Below are 19689 nucleotides of genomic sequence, written 5' to 3'. Positions count from 1 at the left end.
TATTAATTCAGAAGCTTCACCAGCACAACACAATTCAACACTCTTTTTTCAAGAGCGTTAACATAAATCAGGTATTCAATTTGTCCTTTAAGATGATACTGTTATTTGCAAGTGGTTGTATTTTATGGGTGTTTTTATTGATAAAAGGGGTTTAAATGATTGCTGTTTTGATTCCATTCATACTTTTAATATAGGTTTAAACTGAGTTTCAGTTGAAAATCTGCTATCCTTTACTGATGTAAGATCTTCAAGACATCTCATTTTTAGTGAATGGTATATAATGCCATGCACATGATGTTTTATTAATTATTAAATTATTAATTAATTTAATTTCTCTTCATTCACAGGTACTAATTTGAAGTTTTCAACTTTTGTGAATCAAATTGTTTACACCTACATGTGGTTAACAGGCTGATAACATTTTTTGGTTAATATCTGGCATCCATGGGTAATTCAACACACATTACAACCATTATATTGTCTGGTTACATTGAAATAGGAAACATTAAGTATTTCTGTTTCACTATTTTGACCTTATTGTTTGTTGCAGTCTTAGTCGCAAACCAATTGCTTATTGTGGTAATATGTAGAGAGAGTTCCTTGCACGAACCTATGTATGTTTTTTTGTGCAGTTTGTCTGTGAATGAACTACAGGTGAAACTCGAAAAATTAGAATATCGTGCAAAAGTTCATTAATTTCAGTCATTCAACTTAAAAGGTGAAACTAATATATTATATAGACTCATTACAAGCAAAGTAAGATATTTCAAGCCTTTATTTGATATAATTTTGATGATTATGGCTTACAGCTTATGAAAACCCCAAATTCAGAATCTCAGAAAATTAGAATATTACATGAAATCAATAAAAAAAAGGATTTTAAATACAGAAATGTCGGCCCTCTGAAAAGTATAATCATGCATATGTACTCAGTACTTGGTTTGGGCCCCTTTTGCATTAATTACTGCCTCAATGCGGCGTGGCATGGATGCTATCAGCCTGTGGCACTGCTGAGGTGTTATGGAAGACCAAGATGCTTCAATAGCGGCCTTCAGCTCTTCTGCATTGTTTGGTCTCATGTCTCTCATCTTTCTCTTGGCAATGCCCCATAGATTCTCTATGGGGTTCAGGTCAGGCGAGTTTGCTGGCCAATCAAGCACAGTAATACCATGGTCACTGAACCAGGTTTTGGTACTTTTGGCAGTGTGGGCAGGTGCCAAGTCCTGCTGGAAAATGAAGTCAGCATCTCCATAAAGCTTGTCTGCTGAAGGAAGCATGAAGTGCTCTAAAATGTTCCGGTAGACGGCTGCGTTGACTCTGGACTTAATAAAGCACAGTGGACCAACACCAGCCGATGACATGGCTCCCCAAACCAACACAGACTGTGGAAACGTCACACTGGACTTCAAGCATCTTGGATTGTGTGCCACTCCATTCTTCCTCCAGACTCTGGGACCTTGGTTTCCAAATGAGATGCTACATTTGCTCTCATCAGAAAAGAGGACTTTGGACCACTGAGCAACAGACCAGTTCTTTTTTTCTTTAGCCCAGGTAAGACGTTTGACATTTGAAGCCCATGTCCAGGACCAGTCTGTGTGTGGTGGCTCTTGATGCAGTAACTCCAGCCTCAGTCCACTACTTGTGAAGCTCCCCCACACATTTGAATGGCCTTTTCCTGAAATCCTCTCCAGGCTACGGTCATCCCTGCTGATTGTGTACCTTTTTCTTCCACACTTTTCCCTTCCACTTAACTTTCTATTAATGTGCTTTGATACAGCACTTTGAGAACATCCAACTTCTTTTGCAATTACCTTTTGAGGCTTTCCCTCCTTGTGGAGGGTGTCAATGATGGTTTTCTGCACAACTGTCAGGTCAGCAGTCTTCCCCATGATTGTGAATTCAACTGAACCAGACTGAGAGACCATTTAAAGGCTCAGGAACCCTTTGCAGGTGTTTAGCTGATTAGAGTGTGACACTTTGAGCCTACAATACTGAACCTTTTCACAATATTCTAATTTTCTGAGATTCTGAATTTGGGGTTTTCATAAGCTGTAAGCCATAATCATCAAAATTATATCAAATAAAGGCTTGAAATATCTTACTTTGCTTGTAATGAGTCTATATAATATATTAGTTTCACCTTTTAAGTTGAATGACTGAAATTAATGAACTTTTGCACGATATTCTAATTTTTCGAGTTTCACATGTATATGGCAGCATTGCTGTATTCCCATTACTTTTAAGCAATATGTTACTGTCCAAGCCCCCAGAAATTTCACTCACCCTTTGTCATGTTCAAATATTTGCTCTGTACACATATGGATCTGTAGAATTTAGTAATTTAGCAGTAATGTCTTATGACAGGTATGTTGCCATCTGTTACCCTTTGGAATATCACAGAATAATGTCTCCAACTAGGATCGTTACATTGATCGCACTAGTGTGGTTAATATTAATGATCAAATTCTCCATCAATTTATTTTTGAATGCACAGCTCCAGTTGTGTGGAAATGTACTGGACAAAGTATATTGTGACAATTATATGCTTGCGAAACTTTCATGCTCAGAAACCACAGCAAACAACACCACTGGCATCATCGGTATCATGTTATCCATCTTTGCTCCTTTGGGTATAATTTTGTTCTCATATACAAAGATTTTAAGAGTCTGCTCAAAGTACACAAGAGAAACTAAACAAAAAGCTGTAAGCACATGTGTTCCACACTTTGTCTCATTACTGAATTTCTCTGTTGGATGTTCATTTGAGATTATCCAAAGCAGGTTTGATAAGTTGCCCATGCCTCCTGTACTACGTGTAATTCTCTCAATTTATTTCCTGATTTGTCCACCACTTGTCAATCCTATAATGTATGGTATAAGACTTTCAAAGATAAAAAGGGCAATCAAAAAATGTATTTTTCATTCAGTTTGGATAAAGCCTCTTATCAAAATAAGAATGTTGTTCATTGTCATCTAAAAGGAATAGGGATACACTAAATAATATAAAGTGCATATTTATAGTAAATCTGCTGATCTTTAGAGAAAAAAAGCTGTTTGTATTTGCAGATAACAAGGTATAATGGAAATAGTGTAACTCACATTTAATATATTTCATATAATATTAAAATACAATCGATGTCTCTTGAATAGCCACTTTAACTCACTTTTATTCCTTTCTTTAATATTTTACAAAATTTGGAGAAAAACTGATAAAATTAGACTGTATACTTCTATATGCTCCCTTATCTTCTCATAATCCTTTACTGAATTTAATCAAAATAAAAAAAAGTGTAAAAATACAAATAAATATTTTCAGATTTAATCTTTTTTTCTTATTTTAAATTTTAAGTCTAAGATTAACTAATCCACAAAATATTTTTTTTATAAATGGGCAGTTTATGAAAAGTGACATTTAAAAGTGATGCCTGTACAACTTTATCAAATACACACACACACACACACACACACAAAGTATGTGTGCAAAATGTACGTCTTATCAGTTGTGTCATTGCATATTACATGTCAGCAGCAAAACATTCATCTTAACAAAGGAGATGCACGCACATCGTAAAGGTTAAAACATGGTTGTATACTACATTAGTTCATTCTTTTTGTTTCAGGAATTAAAAATGTACAATATTTACAATATTTATTATTCTTAGTTAATGTAATTAATTAACAAAATGCAAATTATTTGGCTTTGGGGTTAGTGGAACTGCCAGTAGGGTGCAATATTTCATATTTCCCTGCAACCTAGATGGTTGAAACGTGCAAATAATTAGAGGGAAATTGGCTAGGTGTGCGTTAACTTTTTTTAATGCAATACGTGGAGGCAAAGAACCACCTGAAGAGATTCATTCTGTGATGTGCATTAAAATAATACACACCTAGCAATCGATTATTTTGCTTATACCACGGTGACTTACCAGCATTGATTAGATAAAGCTGCCTTTGATTTTTGTAGTGCTCATTTCGACTGAAGAATACAAATACCTGTTAACTTTACTATGAGTTCTGCCCATTCTAAATCAAACAGAGAGGAAGTAGTGCTATAAGATTACATATATTTGAATGAATTAAATAAATAAAAAACTGTGAATAACTGCACAAATGTACATGTTTTTTTTATTGCAAAATTTATAAAAAAATAAATAAAAAAAAAAAGGCTGCGTTTTACACCCTGCCGGGTGTGAATCAAATTGTCTTGCCTCATCTCGCTGGACAGTGGAAGACTCCTTTGATAGGTCCCGGTTTCCTTCTCTTTCCCTCTATGCAAAACATAGCTGAATGTCAACCCATACTGTCCTTACAAGCCCAAATAAAATTTTTTCCTGGTCAGACTCAGTAATACGTAGGTGATGAACACTGGTATCTTTAAAAAAAAAATCTGTAGCACTTCACAATTGATTTAAAGACGGCATTGCATGACTTGATGAAATTGTATTTTGTGAAGTGACAGTTAATCCTGGCTAATCAGACTTGCTTCTCTATATTAGCATCCAGCTGTAGTTTGAATGGAGCCATGAAACTCTCGAAATGCCTCATTGTAGAGGACAGTAGAGAAGGTGCATTAGCCCTTCAAGCTCATATTGGCCTGCAGAGAAAAAAATTATTATCAAAATATTAATAACTACAGTCTAAGGTTTGGGTTACACCACGCAAGGAATAGATGTGTGAGCCACAAGCTTTGCGCACTCGATACAACCAGTTACATATTTGCTTTTTGAGGTAAACATGGCAAAGAAGTCAAAATCCTTGGGCTCTGTTGACAATAAAAGACACTTATGTGCTCAAGCTGAAACCTCTGATGGGCCTGCACACCAGGGACTCGATTTGGAATGCGCGGCGGGAGAAGAAATTCGGCGTCAACTGTCCAACCTGCCGGTGATGTTGACGAAGGTTGTTGCTGACTTGGAGTATCTTGCTGTAATACGTCGATTGATTGCGGTAACAAGAGTGGCAGATGTTGAGAAACGGATCGATTATCTGGAGTCACCGGAAAGGGAATTATCCGCTAATCCGCCCGCTTCCAAAACAGACCTGAAATACATTTTGGAAAAACTGGAAGATCTCGAAAATAGGAGCTGAAGGAATAGCATATGGATTGTTGGAATTCCAGAGCGTGAAGAAGGCAGAGATGTGGTGAAATTCCTAGACAAGCTCTTTCTGAGTCTGCTCGACATAACACCATAAGCTGGAAATCGAGCGAGCCCACAGAGTACCGGCTCGCAGATCTGCTGAGGGAGACAGGCCCAGATCAACTCTATCCAAATTTCTGAGATCATCCAATAAAGATCTCGTGTTGCGCCAGGCGAGGAACAAAGGAAAGCTTTCTGGGAAGAATCAAAATATTTTCTTGTTCCTGGACTTTGTGAATTCAACAAAAGTAACACAATCAGTTCAAATAATGTAAGAAACTCTTACATCAATAGAAGATTGCTTTGCACTGATGTTTCCCGCCAAACAGAATAGACACCAAGGATGGCGGGACATTGTAATGATTACTTCATCTTCTGCACTCATAACAGCTGGCTCACTGAACACTTGTTAATCTGTTTTAGGAAACTGAATGGCTTTATATCAGCTGGAATTTGTTTTGCGGAGGAACACACCTTCAAGACAGTTCTGTGAATGAATCTACATGTTCTTTGTGTTTATTCTGCCTATTGTCTGGGGTTTGTTTTACAAAGTATTTTCTATTATGTAATTTTGCCTCACAAAATTTGTGCAGAAGCACCGGAATTGAGCAGTCCGATGGCAAATTTTGCGTGGGTTCTTGTAGAAGTACATGGACCTTTTGAGTTTAGAAGGATTGACTGGTTGGTGCTGTTGTGTGCGGGGTTACCTCATATTTCCCCACAGGAAGCTGAAAAAGTAGGGAAGATATGGGGTGGACATGTTTTCTTTAGTGCTGGCTTAAGTCAGAGCTGGGGAGTCAATACATTGATAAATAAACACCTACAATTCAAATTTCTCAAACAGATTAATGATAAATTAGGAAGAGTCATTATAGTTTTAGCTGAAATTCAGGGCCAAATGTTGATTTTGGCTAATATTTATGCAGCTAATGCTGATGATCAGGGCTTTTGTTATAGATCTTGAAGGGATGTTGCAAACCTCTGGCACCCCTCATGATAAAATATTGGGAGGACACTTTAATCTACTGATGTACTCAGTCCTTCATCATATTCAAGCAAAAGTGTGTAAGTCCCCTAGAGCAACATTGACGCTTCACAGGATGTAAAAAAATCTTGGTCTTACAGATATTTTGAGACTTTTGAAACCATCTGGTAGGGACTATACATTATTTTCAACAGTTCTTAAGATTTATTCTAGAATATATTTTTTTATATCTAAATCCCTCATTTCATCTGTTGTTGATTGTTCAATTGGAAACATTTTAGTCTCAGCTCATGCCCTGGTGAGTTTAGAGGTGTTGCCATATATGGAGAAAAAGAAATCATATAGTTTGTGATTTAATGTATCCCTTTTGAAAAATCCTGATTTCCAACAAATGTTAAAGACTGAAATCAGTGTCTAAATGGAGACCAACTGGTCCTCAGTATCCTCTATGGGTGTGCCTTGGGAGGCACTTAAGGCAGTTATTAGGTGTCGGATCATACAATATGCCTCATTCCATAAAAAATCCAAAGCACGAAAACTTGTGGAGTTGGAAGCGAATATTAAAAGTGCAGAGACAGAGCTGAAGCGCCAAATGTTGTTTGATGGCCTCAGAGAATTGACCTGATTGAAATACAGATATAATACTATGTTGTTATGGAAAGTGGAGTTTTGGTTATTCAGGGCAAGACGGTCATACTTTGAGTCAGGGACAAAGCAGGGAAGCTTTTTCTACCATTCCCTCAGTGAAATCTGCAAGTGGTGACATTTTTACCTATTACAGTTTCTCCCCATTGGAGTTCCCCTCTTTTATTTTAAACAATTTGATAGTATACTTAAATCCTTTATCTGGAATGGTTAATGTCCTCGAATGCATTCTAAAATGTTACACAGGCCAGTTGACAAAGGTGGGTTAGGTCTTTTGTTTTACTATTAGGCTTTTGGTCTCAGACATTTGCCGCATTGGTCGCTTCTGCCTGAAAGAGCTCCTCCCTGGCTCTTTATTGAACAGGATGTCCTTGCCCCTATATTGCCATTGCAATGTCTTTCTACCAAGCTGCCCGGAAAAGTAAAGACACATCCTGCTATCTCACAAATGCAGTTAGTGTTGACAAAAGTTTCCTGTGTGCTCAGTTCAGTCATTTACCGAAATGTTGCCACAAGTATTTGTTTAAACTAGGGATGTCGATTTAACGCATTAATTCAGTGATTCATTTTATAAAAAATAATGCGTAAAACAAATGTACGTAATTAATCGCAATGCCCCCGTATAAGGAAGATCCATGAGAAATGCAAGCTTGTAGTACCACCTGTTTACTCCAGAGGGCAGTAAGTGAAACTTCAGCTGTGTGGCAATGCACAGTTTATAAAGTGAAGAAAACAACCTTCAGCAGCAACAACACAAACATGCGTTACGTTCTTGCGTTCAAAACACTTGATGGAGCGCAAATCCGAACTAAGTGATCTCAAGATGTGTTCTAAGTATTAAACTATATTTAACTTCACACAGTGACCTAAAAAATTTATGTTATACATATATGAGCATATATGATGCAGATGTAAATTGACGGGGCCTTAAACAAGCCCTCATAATAAATCTCCAACTGATTGACAAATTCACTTGTGAAATGGATTGCTATGAACTGTATGCCAATGATTGGCTTATGTTCAATAATATGGTAGTAAACAATACTTTGTATTCTAAAGCTGCTTTTTGTATCGTCTTATCAATGATGAACTCTTCTGCCACAAGAATGTAATGCATTATAATTATCTGAATATTTTTTTATTTTATATATATATATTTAATATTACTGTATGTGTATATATATATATATATATATATATATATATATATATATATATATATATATATATATATATAAAATTGTTCAATATTTAAAGATAATTATTTTATCATTATATATTGAATTATTGTTATATGAGAGGCTTTCTCAGCAAATGTTTGTATATGCGATTAATCACGATTAATTAATCGGGACACCATGTAATTAATTAGATTACATTTTTTTATCAATTGACAGCCCTAGTCAAACTCTAAATTGTGCATTAACAAATCCCCTTTTTGCTGGTCAGAATGGATTGAGAAGGGAGTTGCTATGCTGTGTGACCTGTATGAAAATCGATCATTGAGATCCTTTGAAAATATTATACTGCCAGTTTGGGATTCCCAAACTGCCCAGTTTGGGATTCAGTTTGGGTGCACCAGCCACTCAGGGCAGAGTGGTGGCCTATGAAAAGATGTTGCATAGAAGGCTGGGCAGCTTTGGTGCCTTTGACAAGAAGTGGGGGCACTTATTTGTCCTTTTTCGAGGGTTGTCAGGGAGGAACAGTGTAGAGGGACAGTTTGGGGGGGGGGAGGGTATATTTAGTTGAAAGTTGATTTTGTGTTTTCGTGTGCTGTTTCTGTTGATTTGAGTGTGGAATCACTAAAAATTTGTTAATGACAAAAAAATTTAATAAAAATAACTACAGTCTTAACCCAAACAAAATTGGTATAGTTTTAAAATCATATTTAAAATGCATGTAGGCATGTTGACCAAAACTAAACAAGTGCTTTGAAATTTGCAGACAAATTAGAAGTGTTCCGTTTTGATGAATTGAATAATTTTGCACTGTACATATTATTGTACTTGGTAAAAACATCAAACTGATCAGATAGCCATGTATCATTTGACATTGAGAAGCTCTCAAAGAGCAGAATACATCCAGCTTATTTGTTTTACTCACAGACAAAAATAGAGCGAGTGATAGCTAAGTACATGTCTTTGACTTGTATGTTACATGTAAACAGGTATTGCTTATAAGCTGTGTTTTCGCTTACAACTTAAACAGAAAAATAAAATAAACAGAACATTAAATATTACATAGCTTTACTTAGAGAAGGGGATTCTCATTAAAACGAGCCAACACAATGTAATCAAATGCATAGATCATTAATCCACACAAAACACAATGTGCACACAGCACACAAGTATCAGCTCACATTCACATGGCGCTCAGCTGATTCAAGATGGCAGTGGCGTGGAGATGCAGCTCGGCAGGTGCTGCGGATCAACATTTTTATTACACCAAGAAAGCCGTTCATCTTGTGATCAAACATACTTGTAAGAAGTCTTATTAAATGTTATCTATACAGCAAAACATCACAAATATGAGAAGATAGGGGCTGAGATTCATGGTGTGTTTTTCACACCATTGCTCATACTCACTATTGCACAACCTGTGCACGTCTTGTGCTAATATATGTGAAAAATGGCATTAATTGTGAACATATTGTGATTTAAGTGGCTAATACTCTAGAATACGTTGGGTTAAAAATAATGTTGTCCCAGCAAATGTCATATAGGTGTATACAGACCACATTCAGCAAATTAAACATTTTATGATCAACTCACAGAAATCCCGAAAGAGTGCAATCACAATAATGAGATAAGTCTTATGTGGGACTTCAATTTGAATTGGGAAGATAAGTTAGAAAAAAAATAAAACTAAATACAGACAGATATCACCTAGATCTGTTAATAAAAGGTCCAACAAGAATTGCAAAACTCTCAAGTGCACAATTAGCTCCAATATTCACTAATAAACCAGAAAGAATAAGTTAAAGTTACAACTTGATTACTGGTTTATCAGATCATAATTTAACCTTAGTTGCAAAAAACAACTACAGTAACTCACACAAATGTATTTCATTTTATACCTAAAGAAAAGTAAGTTGCATTTGACAATGAAATGACTAGTTTGACATTGAATGAAATACTTAAAAAAAAAAAAAATTACAATAAAATTTTTTAGTTTAGGAAATTTACAGCTCAAAAGCACATGGAAAATTATTTGAAGATAATGTTTCTATCGCTGCTATTTTTAACAGTTTTTTTTAATTGAGTCTGTTCATGAACTAGGAAACAAATTCACAGAAAGGGAAGTGGATATTGTACCAATAGATGCCGGAGGTCAAGGTTTTGACATGGTTATGACCAACGAGATTCAAATGAACAAAGTCATCAGCTCATTAAAAACTCTAAATGCAGAGATGCTTTTCAACTTGATACCATGCTTGTTTAAAAACGTCTCAGGTTACGACTGTAACCCTAGTTCCCTGAGAAGGGAACGAGACGATGCGTCGATGACGCTTTGGGAATGCCTTTGCGTGAACACCCCTGAAGCACGTATGTCAACTAGTCCAATGGAATGAATGAACGCCACGGGCGGGTGACGTCATGACCAGGAAAGGATATAAGCACATCCGTTGCGTTACTCGCGTTAGCATTTAGAGCCGAAGCAAAGTCGATCGCAGGGATGCAGGAAGTATGGCAGGGCGACGCATCGTCTCGTTCCTTCTCAGGGAACTAGGGTTACAGTCGTAACCTGAGACGTTCCTTACGAGGGAACTTCGCGATGCGTCGATGACGCTTTGGGAACGATAATACCCAATACGCCATAATTACAAAATGCCAGATGATAAAAACTGTCGGCAAATCAGTAAAAGCACCTGGGATCCTGGGGCAACTTCCAGGTCCAGGCTATAAAACCCCACAAAAGTTAGCGGCGAGGACCAACCTGCCGCATCAGAAACCTCCTGAAGGGAAACTCCTGATACGAGGGCTTTAGAGGCTGCCATACTTCGAGTAGAGTGAGCTCTGACCACCGAAGGGCACGGCTGGCCAGAGGACTCATATGCAAGAGAAATAGCCTCAGCTATCCACTTACTGATTAGATCTTCTCCACGGGGCAGCCCTGTGGACATAAGTGTCCAGTGCTCGCACTGGACACAAGAGATTCAGTTTTTCCTGGTCCGAAGATGTAAACGGAGGAGGACAGAATGCCTGCAGTACAATAGGCCTTGGAATATTGGTTGGCACCCTAGTTCGAACCACAGGCCTCAGCCTCAAGGTGCCACGAAGGAAACGAATAATCAGGGGTCTCGACCCAAAGATGTCCTACCCACAGGGCGTGGAAGGCCGCAATGGCCGCCACGTAAACCTTTAAGGTAGAAGGACATGAACCTGATGTAAAACGATACTGGAGAAACTCAAGTACTGTGTTGACTGAACAGTTAACTGGATCTCGCTGATGCTGGTGACACCAAGACGTGAAAAACTTTCCACTTAAGTGTATATAATTTCCTCGTGGCTGGAGCTCTGGAGCTAAGAATGGTCTCACCGACCTCAGTCGAGAGACCGCTCTCTAAAAGTTGGGCCCCCTCAGAGGCCAAACCCATAGGTTCCAAATCTCCGGTCGGGGGTGAAATATTGTGCCCCCTGCCTGAGACAGAAGGTCTCTCCTGACGGGTACCTCGAAAAGAGGGCCGTCGAGGAGATGAATTAGGTCCGCAAACCAAATTCGACTCGGCCAGCGTGGAGCTACTAATAATAGACTTACTCCGTCCTGGCAGACTCTCTCCAGAACTCCTGGGAGCAGAGCAACAGGGGGAAATGCATACAGACGTAGCCTCGGCCACGTCTGTACCATAGCGTCCAACCCCAAGGGGGCTGGTTGCGTGAGGGAGAACCAAAGTGGACAGTGCGTCGTAAGCTGAGACGCAAACAGATCCACTTCTGCTTGGCCGTAAAATTCCCAAATGAGCTCCACTGCCTAGGGGTGGAGTCTCCATTCCCCTGTCAGCACCTGCCTCGACAGGGTGTCTGCTCCTATTTTCTGGTACCCTGGGATATACACTGCCCTCAGGGAGAGTATTTTACCCATGGACCACAAGAGGATCTGGTGCGCCAGTTTGCAGAGAGGACGCGAGCGCAGACCCCCCTGTCGATTTAAATAAGAGACCACCGATGTGTTGTCTGTACGGACAAGCACATGATTGCCCCTCAGATCTGGGAGGAAATGTCTCAACGCATTGAAGACGGCCATCATCTCCAGGCAATCCAAGAGAGATGATGGTTCCTCCACAGACCCTGATTTTTACCGGCCTTCCATTACCGCTCCCCAGCCGGTGAGAGAAGCGTCTGTCGAGATAGCAACTCGATGGCAAAGAGCTCCCAGCACCGGACCCTGGGACAGGAACCAATGTTTCCTCCATATAATCAAGGCGCGGATGCACCGCCGCGTGATCTTGAACATACGAAGTGGGTTCCCCCTCGGGGAGAAACCTCTGGTCCTGAGCCACCACTGTAAAAGGTCTCATGTACAGCAGGCCAAAGGGGATCACATTGGACGCTGCTGCCGTGAGGCCTAACAGTCTCTCGAACTGTTTCACAGTGCGTGACTGGCCTAGCTTCAACTCTCTTGTGGCTGTGATGATAGCAGCTACATGAACGGGCAATAGTGTGGCCCGCATCGTGACTGAATCCCATACCACACCAAGGAAAGTGGTTCTCTGTAATGGAGAAAGCACACTCTTCTTGGCATTGAGTCTCAACCCCAATTTCTTCGTATGAGCGAGAACGACATCTCGATGCCGAACCACTGACTGCTCTGATTCCGCCAGAATCAGCCAGTCGTCCATGTAGTTCAGAATGCGTACACCCTGCAGCCTGAGCGGGGCCAGAGCTGCATCTACGCACTTCGTGAACGTGCGGGGTGACGGAGCTAGACCGTACTAAGGATACCAGTCTCTCGAGACTGGCCTCTGGTGTTAAAGGAACAGCCACTTCAGCGACCTGAAGCATATTGGCAGGAAACAACCAAACTGACTGTTTTTGAACCCCCCTCAGAGGGCTCACGTCCGACGCAACGTCGAGTCGACATTGCGCTGAACTCTCGCAGGATACCACTGCGCCCCGAAGCACCAAGGGTGGCGGGGTTGGCAGACTGGTCCCATGAGGACCCCGAAGTGGAGCGGGCACCGTATTCTGAGGTGTACACCACTCCGCCTCTTAAAGGAACAGCCACTTCAGCGACCTGAAGCATATTGGCAGGAAACAACCGAACTGACTGTTCTTGAACCCCCCTCAGAGGGCTCACGTCCGACACAACGTCGAGTCGACATTGCGCTGAACTTTTGCTGGATACCACTGCGCCCCGAAGCACCAAGGGTGGCGGGGTTGGCAGACTGGTCCCATGAGGACCCCGAAGTAGAGCGGGCACCGTATTCAGAGGTGTACACTGCTCCACCCTGTTAAAGGAACAGCCACTTCGGCGACCTGAAGCATATTGGCAGGAAACAACCGAACTGACTGTTTTTGAACCCCCCTCAGAGGGCTCACGTCCGACACAACGTCGAGTCGACATTGCACTGAACTTTCGCTGGATACCACTGCGCCCCGAAGCACTAAGGGTGGCGGGGTTGGCAGACTGGTCCCATGAGGACCCCGAAGTAGAGCGGGCACCGTATTCTGAGGTACACCACTCCACCTCAGTTGGGGCTGTCCTCGATGGTCTGACGTGCATAGCATCAGGACCTTTTTTTCTGAGCCGAAGCCTTCTTAGCCGTAAGTACAGTCCTCAGATCCGGCTTAGACTTAGCCGACTTCGGCTGAGAGTGTTGGCTCGGTCCCCAAGATTTCGGGGGAGCACGAGACGCAACACTTATTTTCTGTTGCACACGGTGCGAGGAGCTTGGCTGGGGATGCTCACGCCCAGCATCCCCAGGGGATGGACTCGGCGAGGAAGGAATTTTTTTAAAAGCCTCAGATTGTTTTCTGTTTTCTAGAAATCTTTCAACAACCGTATTCACCGAGTCACCGAAGAGACCAGAGGGAGACACAGGGGCATCTAAAAGAAAAGCCCGCTCTTTATCGTTAATCTCTGCAAGATTTAACCAAAGATGTCTCTCAGTAGCTACGAGGGCTGCCATAGACCGCCCAATAGCACGGGCGGTCTCCTTCGTAGCTCTGAGAGAAAGATCTGTAGCCCGACGAAGTTCTCGAATTTCGTCGGGACTAACTCCCTCACTCCTATCGATATCCCCCAGCAGATCTGCTTGATAGGCTTGGAGCACTGCCATCGTGTGCAGACAGGCTCCAGCTTGATCTGCTGCAGTATAAGCCTTACCCACTAAATTGGATGTGGTTTTTAGTGGTTTATTCGGCAACACGGGATCCTTCAGGGACGATGCTGACCCAGGAGACAGATAGCTCGCGAGCGTCTGTTCCACTGGGGGCATTGACCCATAACCAAAATCTTTCAGCCCCTTAATATTTAAATATGTGTGAACAAGGGGACTAAAAAGACGTGACGAATATGGTTTATTCCATGATCTACATAGCTCACTATGTAGATCAGGAAAAAATGGAAGGGCCCGTGATTGAGATGAAAGATTAGATGCTTCTAGAAAACGCTCGTCTAATTTGCTTTTAGGACGAGTATCTCTTTTTTCTGCTGGCCAGTCAATATTTAATTTACCAACAGCGCGAGTTATCACCTCAATAAGCTCCTCATATGCTGGGGAGAGGGATGGCGAATCCTCTCCCCTTATTGTGTTAGTGTTTGTGTCACTCTCATGAATGCTCATTAACTCTACCTCCTCAGAGCTAGAGCACCGAAGCATTGGGCTCTCTTCCCGGGCGGAAGAAGCCGCAGCGTGGGCAATGGATCCCTCGGGTAAAGGAGGAGATAAGGCAGTTCTGAACCAGAGCAGAGTGGTGGAAAGACACATTGTCCCAGACAACAATGTATTGCATATGATCAATTTGATTTGCTGCTGTTATGTTGTGCGATTGGTCCAAGAATGTAAGTATGAGTGCTGTGTTGTAAGGGCCCATATGGGCATGGCTGTGTAATGGCTGCACAGAGTGTTATATTACCCCCACGTTGCCCTGGGACATTGACTATAGCCCTGTTGCCAATTATGTTTCTTCCCCTCCTTCGTGTTCTCGTCAGGTTGAACCCAGCCTCATCTATGTAAATGAACTCATGCTGGATCTCCTCTCCATCCATTCGTAAAACTCTCTGAAGAACAGTGTCAGACAAAATTGTGTAGTTCAGTGTAGATCTAGTATACATATTACAGTACAGTAAAAGATCATGAGACAGTATGCAAGATCACACTGCTAAAGTGAATACATACCTCTGCATAATCATGCCGCAGTCGTTTCACCCTTTCGGAATTGCGCTCGAAAGTCACTCGATAAATTTGCTTCATTTGAATATGGGTTTTTTTTAGGATGCGTGCCAGTGTTGATGTTGAGACCTGATGGATATCGTTGAAACTGGCGTGGTTATTGACAATGTTAGCTTGGAGCTGATTGAGTGTTATAGCATTGTTGGCCAAAACCATGTTTACTATCTCCCTCTCTTGCTGTTCTGTGAACATAGGAGGCCTTCCCCCTTGTCGTTCCTGACCCTCAATCCTATGTAGAAAAAAAAAAAAACAGTATACAATAGTACAGTAATTTCACAGGAAAAGGTAACAGAAGTGCTGATAGTGCATACAATACAGTACTGTAAGCAGTTACTGAAACCGTGCAGATGTTTTTGATATGATGATATTTTTACAATATCTATTTTCCAGTCAAAATGTTCTTATCACACTTGCCACTGTGTATCGGCTTAGTTTTGGCTGTACTCGAAGTCCAGACTCCCTCAGCGTCAGGCCGTGGTTGACAACGTGGTCAACCAGTGTTGCGCGGATCTCATTTCTCAGATTCGGTCCTCTTTGAGCACCTTCTTGTCTTCCTCTTCCTCTTCCTCTTCCTCTACCTCTACCTCTACCTCCAGCATGGCCTCCATCTCTTCCTCTTCCTCTGTTGATTCCTCTTCCTCCTCCTCCTCCTTGTCCTCCTCCTCGTTCTTCTCCTAGTCTTACACTTTCTCTTACTCTTTCCATTGTGCTTGAAGACCGATTAACTCACCTGCTGCTTTTTATAGTGCTTATAGTCCTTTACGCTCTGATTGGTGTGTCTACAATTAAGCAAACAAGTGTTTGCACACCTGATGACTGTGTTGAACCAATTGGTTGGACGGTGCGGTAATTTGACAGTCAGTGCTTTGGTATTGCAAGGAAGTGACTTCATGATAGATTTTTGTGTGTAATGTATGTTAAGTGTGTTTAGTGTTTTGCAAATCACTGTGTGTAGAGTTTTGCAACAAGTGTGAGGTTGACAATGTGCTTATAGTTGTGAAAATATGGGCTGATGTTTTGCTTCTTGAGTGTAAGTTTTGCTAATAGTGTACTTCTTTTAATTTTAGTGTGTAAGCAATCCAAAAAAACTGTAATGAAACCTGTGGCCATTAAGTGAACTGCAGCCAGCTACCTGTTGATTGTGCTTGCGCAGACATTCCATAGGGACGTGAGCAGGTGAGCATTGCCCCAAAAAATGACGTAATGTACAAAGAGACAACATCATTCACCGGCATCATGCTGACAGATGAGGTAGCATAATTAAAATTACACAATTATGATTGTTTTACTACAAACTTTGAGACTATATATTATATTTGACTCTCCAGTGCTGGAACAGAGCTAAAACAAAGTGTGGATATAGGTCTGAATATGCAAGACTGTAGTTTGAAGTAATCACTTTTCTTTACATGATACATTGACTGCATTTGTACGATAGCCTATGTTGGCATTAGCTAGCTAGCCAGCTTTATAAATATTCCATCACAACAGTCATTTAGATATATCGATGTGCTATTTTATTTATAATAATAGAATGTATATATTTTCTGTATAACCAAGTTACGTTACACTAATGAATGGGTCTTTTTGCATTATTTTGAAGATTGTCTAGCATTTATTTCATGTGTTATTGTAGTTTCGCTAAAAATACACAGATCAATCCTTATGGCTCTATATTTCACATGATTTGTAGTTATGTAAGCATATCTTTCCAATAAGAAGAATGCCAATTCAGGGTCGGTTTTGATCCCCAAAACCGAATGAAGGTCCCTCCAGGAATCAAATGCCCTGCCGATGTTCTCTCTAGTTTTTGCTTGACCACGATCCCGTTCCCGCTTTGCCAGATGGGATTCAGTAGATAAATGTTTTTTTAATTTTTTGGCTTACTCTGAGTTTGTGTAGGAGGCGGTGTTGTGCTGGGAGCCGGACGTTTGCTGGATTCCATCTCTAAGATAATGTTGCCTACTGTTGCAGACAGTTGTCGTTGTTGAATAGTGGAAGAGAAGGACTGAGGCAAGGCTCTCGGGAGCACGCATAAATGTCACATCCTTTGGATTTTCCAAAAGCAACCCGCTTGCTTCTCATGAAAATCAGTCTACAGGCTTTAATAGGCAACCTAAGAAGTCTAGGAAGGACTAATTTTTAAAGGGCACCTATTATGGAATTTTGAAAATTACCTTTCATGTAGTGTGTAACATAGATTTAAGTGAACGAAAACATCCTGCAAAGTTTTATATATGAAAGTTCACCGTAAAAAAAGTTATTGTCTCTCAAAAGTAGGAGTCGACTCTGAGTCAATGTAATGAATCGATTTTCCAATGAGTCATTTTCCTTTTCGTTGTGACGTCAAGACGGAAAATTATCAAATTGTCCGCGCCCACTCATTGCGCGCGCAGACACCAGGGAAAACTTGAAAACATCATGTCGACCACAAGACACTGTGTTCTGAAGTGCATATCAAAAGCGACCTTTTTTCACTGCCCAGGGACGAGCATGTGAAGAAACAGTGGCTAGAGTTTATATTTACAACTATACCACACAAGTATAGCCCGAACCTTGTGCTGTGTTCACGTCATTTTAATGACGATTGCTTTACGAACATGAATGCTTTCAAGTGTGGATTCGCGAGCCGGTTGATACTGAAGGAAGGTTCAGTACCAAGTTTATTTGGATCAGCTTCCTCCTCCGAATCACAACCTGTAAGTATTATTAATAATTGTTGCTTTCATGTGTTTTTTAGCATGCTTAATAAGTATTTGTGTGTGTTGTGTAAGTTATGCTCAGCGCAGTTTCTATGTCTCCATTGTCAATTTTTTTTAAATATGTGAAATTTTTGTCGATGTTATTGGAGTTGTCATAAAGAATAGAGCAATAACTTGTAGTAATGCAGTGCTTTACCAATATGTTTATGCGTTGGGCTAACGCAAACAATAACTGATTGGGTGTTTACCACCGAACTTTGGGCTATGATCGCTAACATAAATCAACTCAAATTCCTTCTCTGATTTAGATTTTTTTACTACAAAGCGGTGATGGGCGTACCGTTTCCGACAATCTCTGCACAGATTATACCAATCACAACTGACTGGGTCATCTGACCAATCACCGCAGATTAGCGTCACGCAAAGGAGGGGTTTGGAAAAATGAGTCGTTGAACGAATCATTTGGGAGTCGGTGAGCAAATCAGGTAAACATAAATGCATATTATAAGACAACAAAAGTGTTTTTTGTCATTGCATGCATGTAAAACTGTTGTTGGGGACTCCCAAATCAATATTAGGAACATTTTAAATGCCATAATAGGTGCCCTTTAAGTTGTGTTACAAGCTGTTCACACATTGGCAAAAAAAAAGGGTGAATATTACATGAAAATTGTTACATATTGCAAATCTTGAGACTACCCATAAGCATAAGGCCAGTACTTTCAAAGGTAGTTCTCATTGATCAACTGACAACTTATCTTAATACAAGCAATTTCGGTTTACATCATATGCAGTTTGGCTTTAGAACAAATCATTCCACTGAAACAGCTACCTTACACCTGATAGAGCACTTAAAATCTAGGCTTGACAGAGGAGTAGTTGGTGCTGTATTTTTAGACTGGCGTAAAGCATTTGATGCAGTTAATTATGATTTTCTCATTTCTAATCTTTCAAAGTTTCATTTTTAATCAAGAGCACTGGCTCTTCACTGATGTCTTCATATTTATCTAATAGAACGCAATGTGTTAAACTTAAAGATGTACGGTCCAGCAACATGAAGTGCACAATAGATGTACCTCAAGGATTGATGTTAGGCCCCTTATTATTTAGTCTGTATATAAAAGAGCCATATTATGCTAATTTACAGGTTCATGATTTTATTTGGGGGTCTACTAGAATAGGTTTACATGTTTTAATGTTCAAAAACACATTATTTTTCTAATACTGTACATTTCTGCTAAACCTATTTTCATCCTCTGGCTCAAACGCTCTGATTTAGGTCCTGTCTCTTTAAAGCCCCCCTTTCCGAAAAGCCCAGTCTGCTCTGATTGGTCAGCTGGCCTAGTCTGTTGTGATTAGTCAACTGCGTAGAGCGTGTGATGGAAATGTAATGCCCTTTACCATAACTGAGTTTCAGGCTTCCTTAACAGCTATAAACACTATTGTAACTATGGTAACAATGGTATCGGTTTCAGTTTGAGTGCAATAATGAAAGTTTGGAAGAACAAGCTGATCGACCTGAACCTTCGCTAGCACGATTTGAGCAGGACATTTCATGTTTCATGTTTTAATTTTGTAGTTTTCTTACAAGTACACTGTTGATTATTGTGAACCTAACAAAGCTTCAAGTAAAAGACACATAGTGCATCTAAGTTAGTTATCTTTTGCTGGAATGGGTGTAGTCAAACTTTTTTTGCCAGAGAAATGAAAGGAGAACAGAGGCTTAATCCTGGTCGGACATTACCAGCGGTGTTAGAGAGTTAGTGAGCAAGTTATCCATGGACAACATGTAATTATTTATTCATATAAGACTCTAGAGATCGG

General features: G+C 40.4%; 1 protein-coding gene across 1 annotated transcript; it reads left to right on the top strand.

Annotated features, from left to right (window-relative positions):
• Window positions 1-444: 444 nt before the first annotated feature.
• LOC127629709 (olfactory receptor 142-like) lies at window positions 445-2977 on the top strand. Its single transcript, XM_052106927.1, has 2 exons — window positions 445-646; window positions 2205-2977. The coding sequence occupies exons 1-2, from the start codon at window positions 445-447 to the stop codon at window positions 2975-2977; spliced, it is 975 nt and encodes a 324-aa protein (XP_051962887.1).
• Window positions 2978-19689: the final 16712 nt, after the last annotated feature.

The sequence above is a fragment of the Xyrauchen texanus genome, chromosome 36 (genome assembly GCF_025860055.1).
Source record: "Xyrauchen texanus isolate HMW12.3.18 chromosome 36, RBS_HiC_50CHRs, whole genome shotgun sequence".
NCBI lineage: Eukaryota > Metazoa > Chordata > Actinopteri > Cypriniformes > Catostomidae > Xyrauchen > Xyrauchen texanus.
Note: the sequence above shows the minus strand (reverse complement) of the source record. Positions and strands in the feature narration are given on the sequence as shown.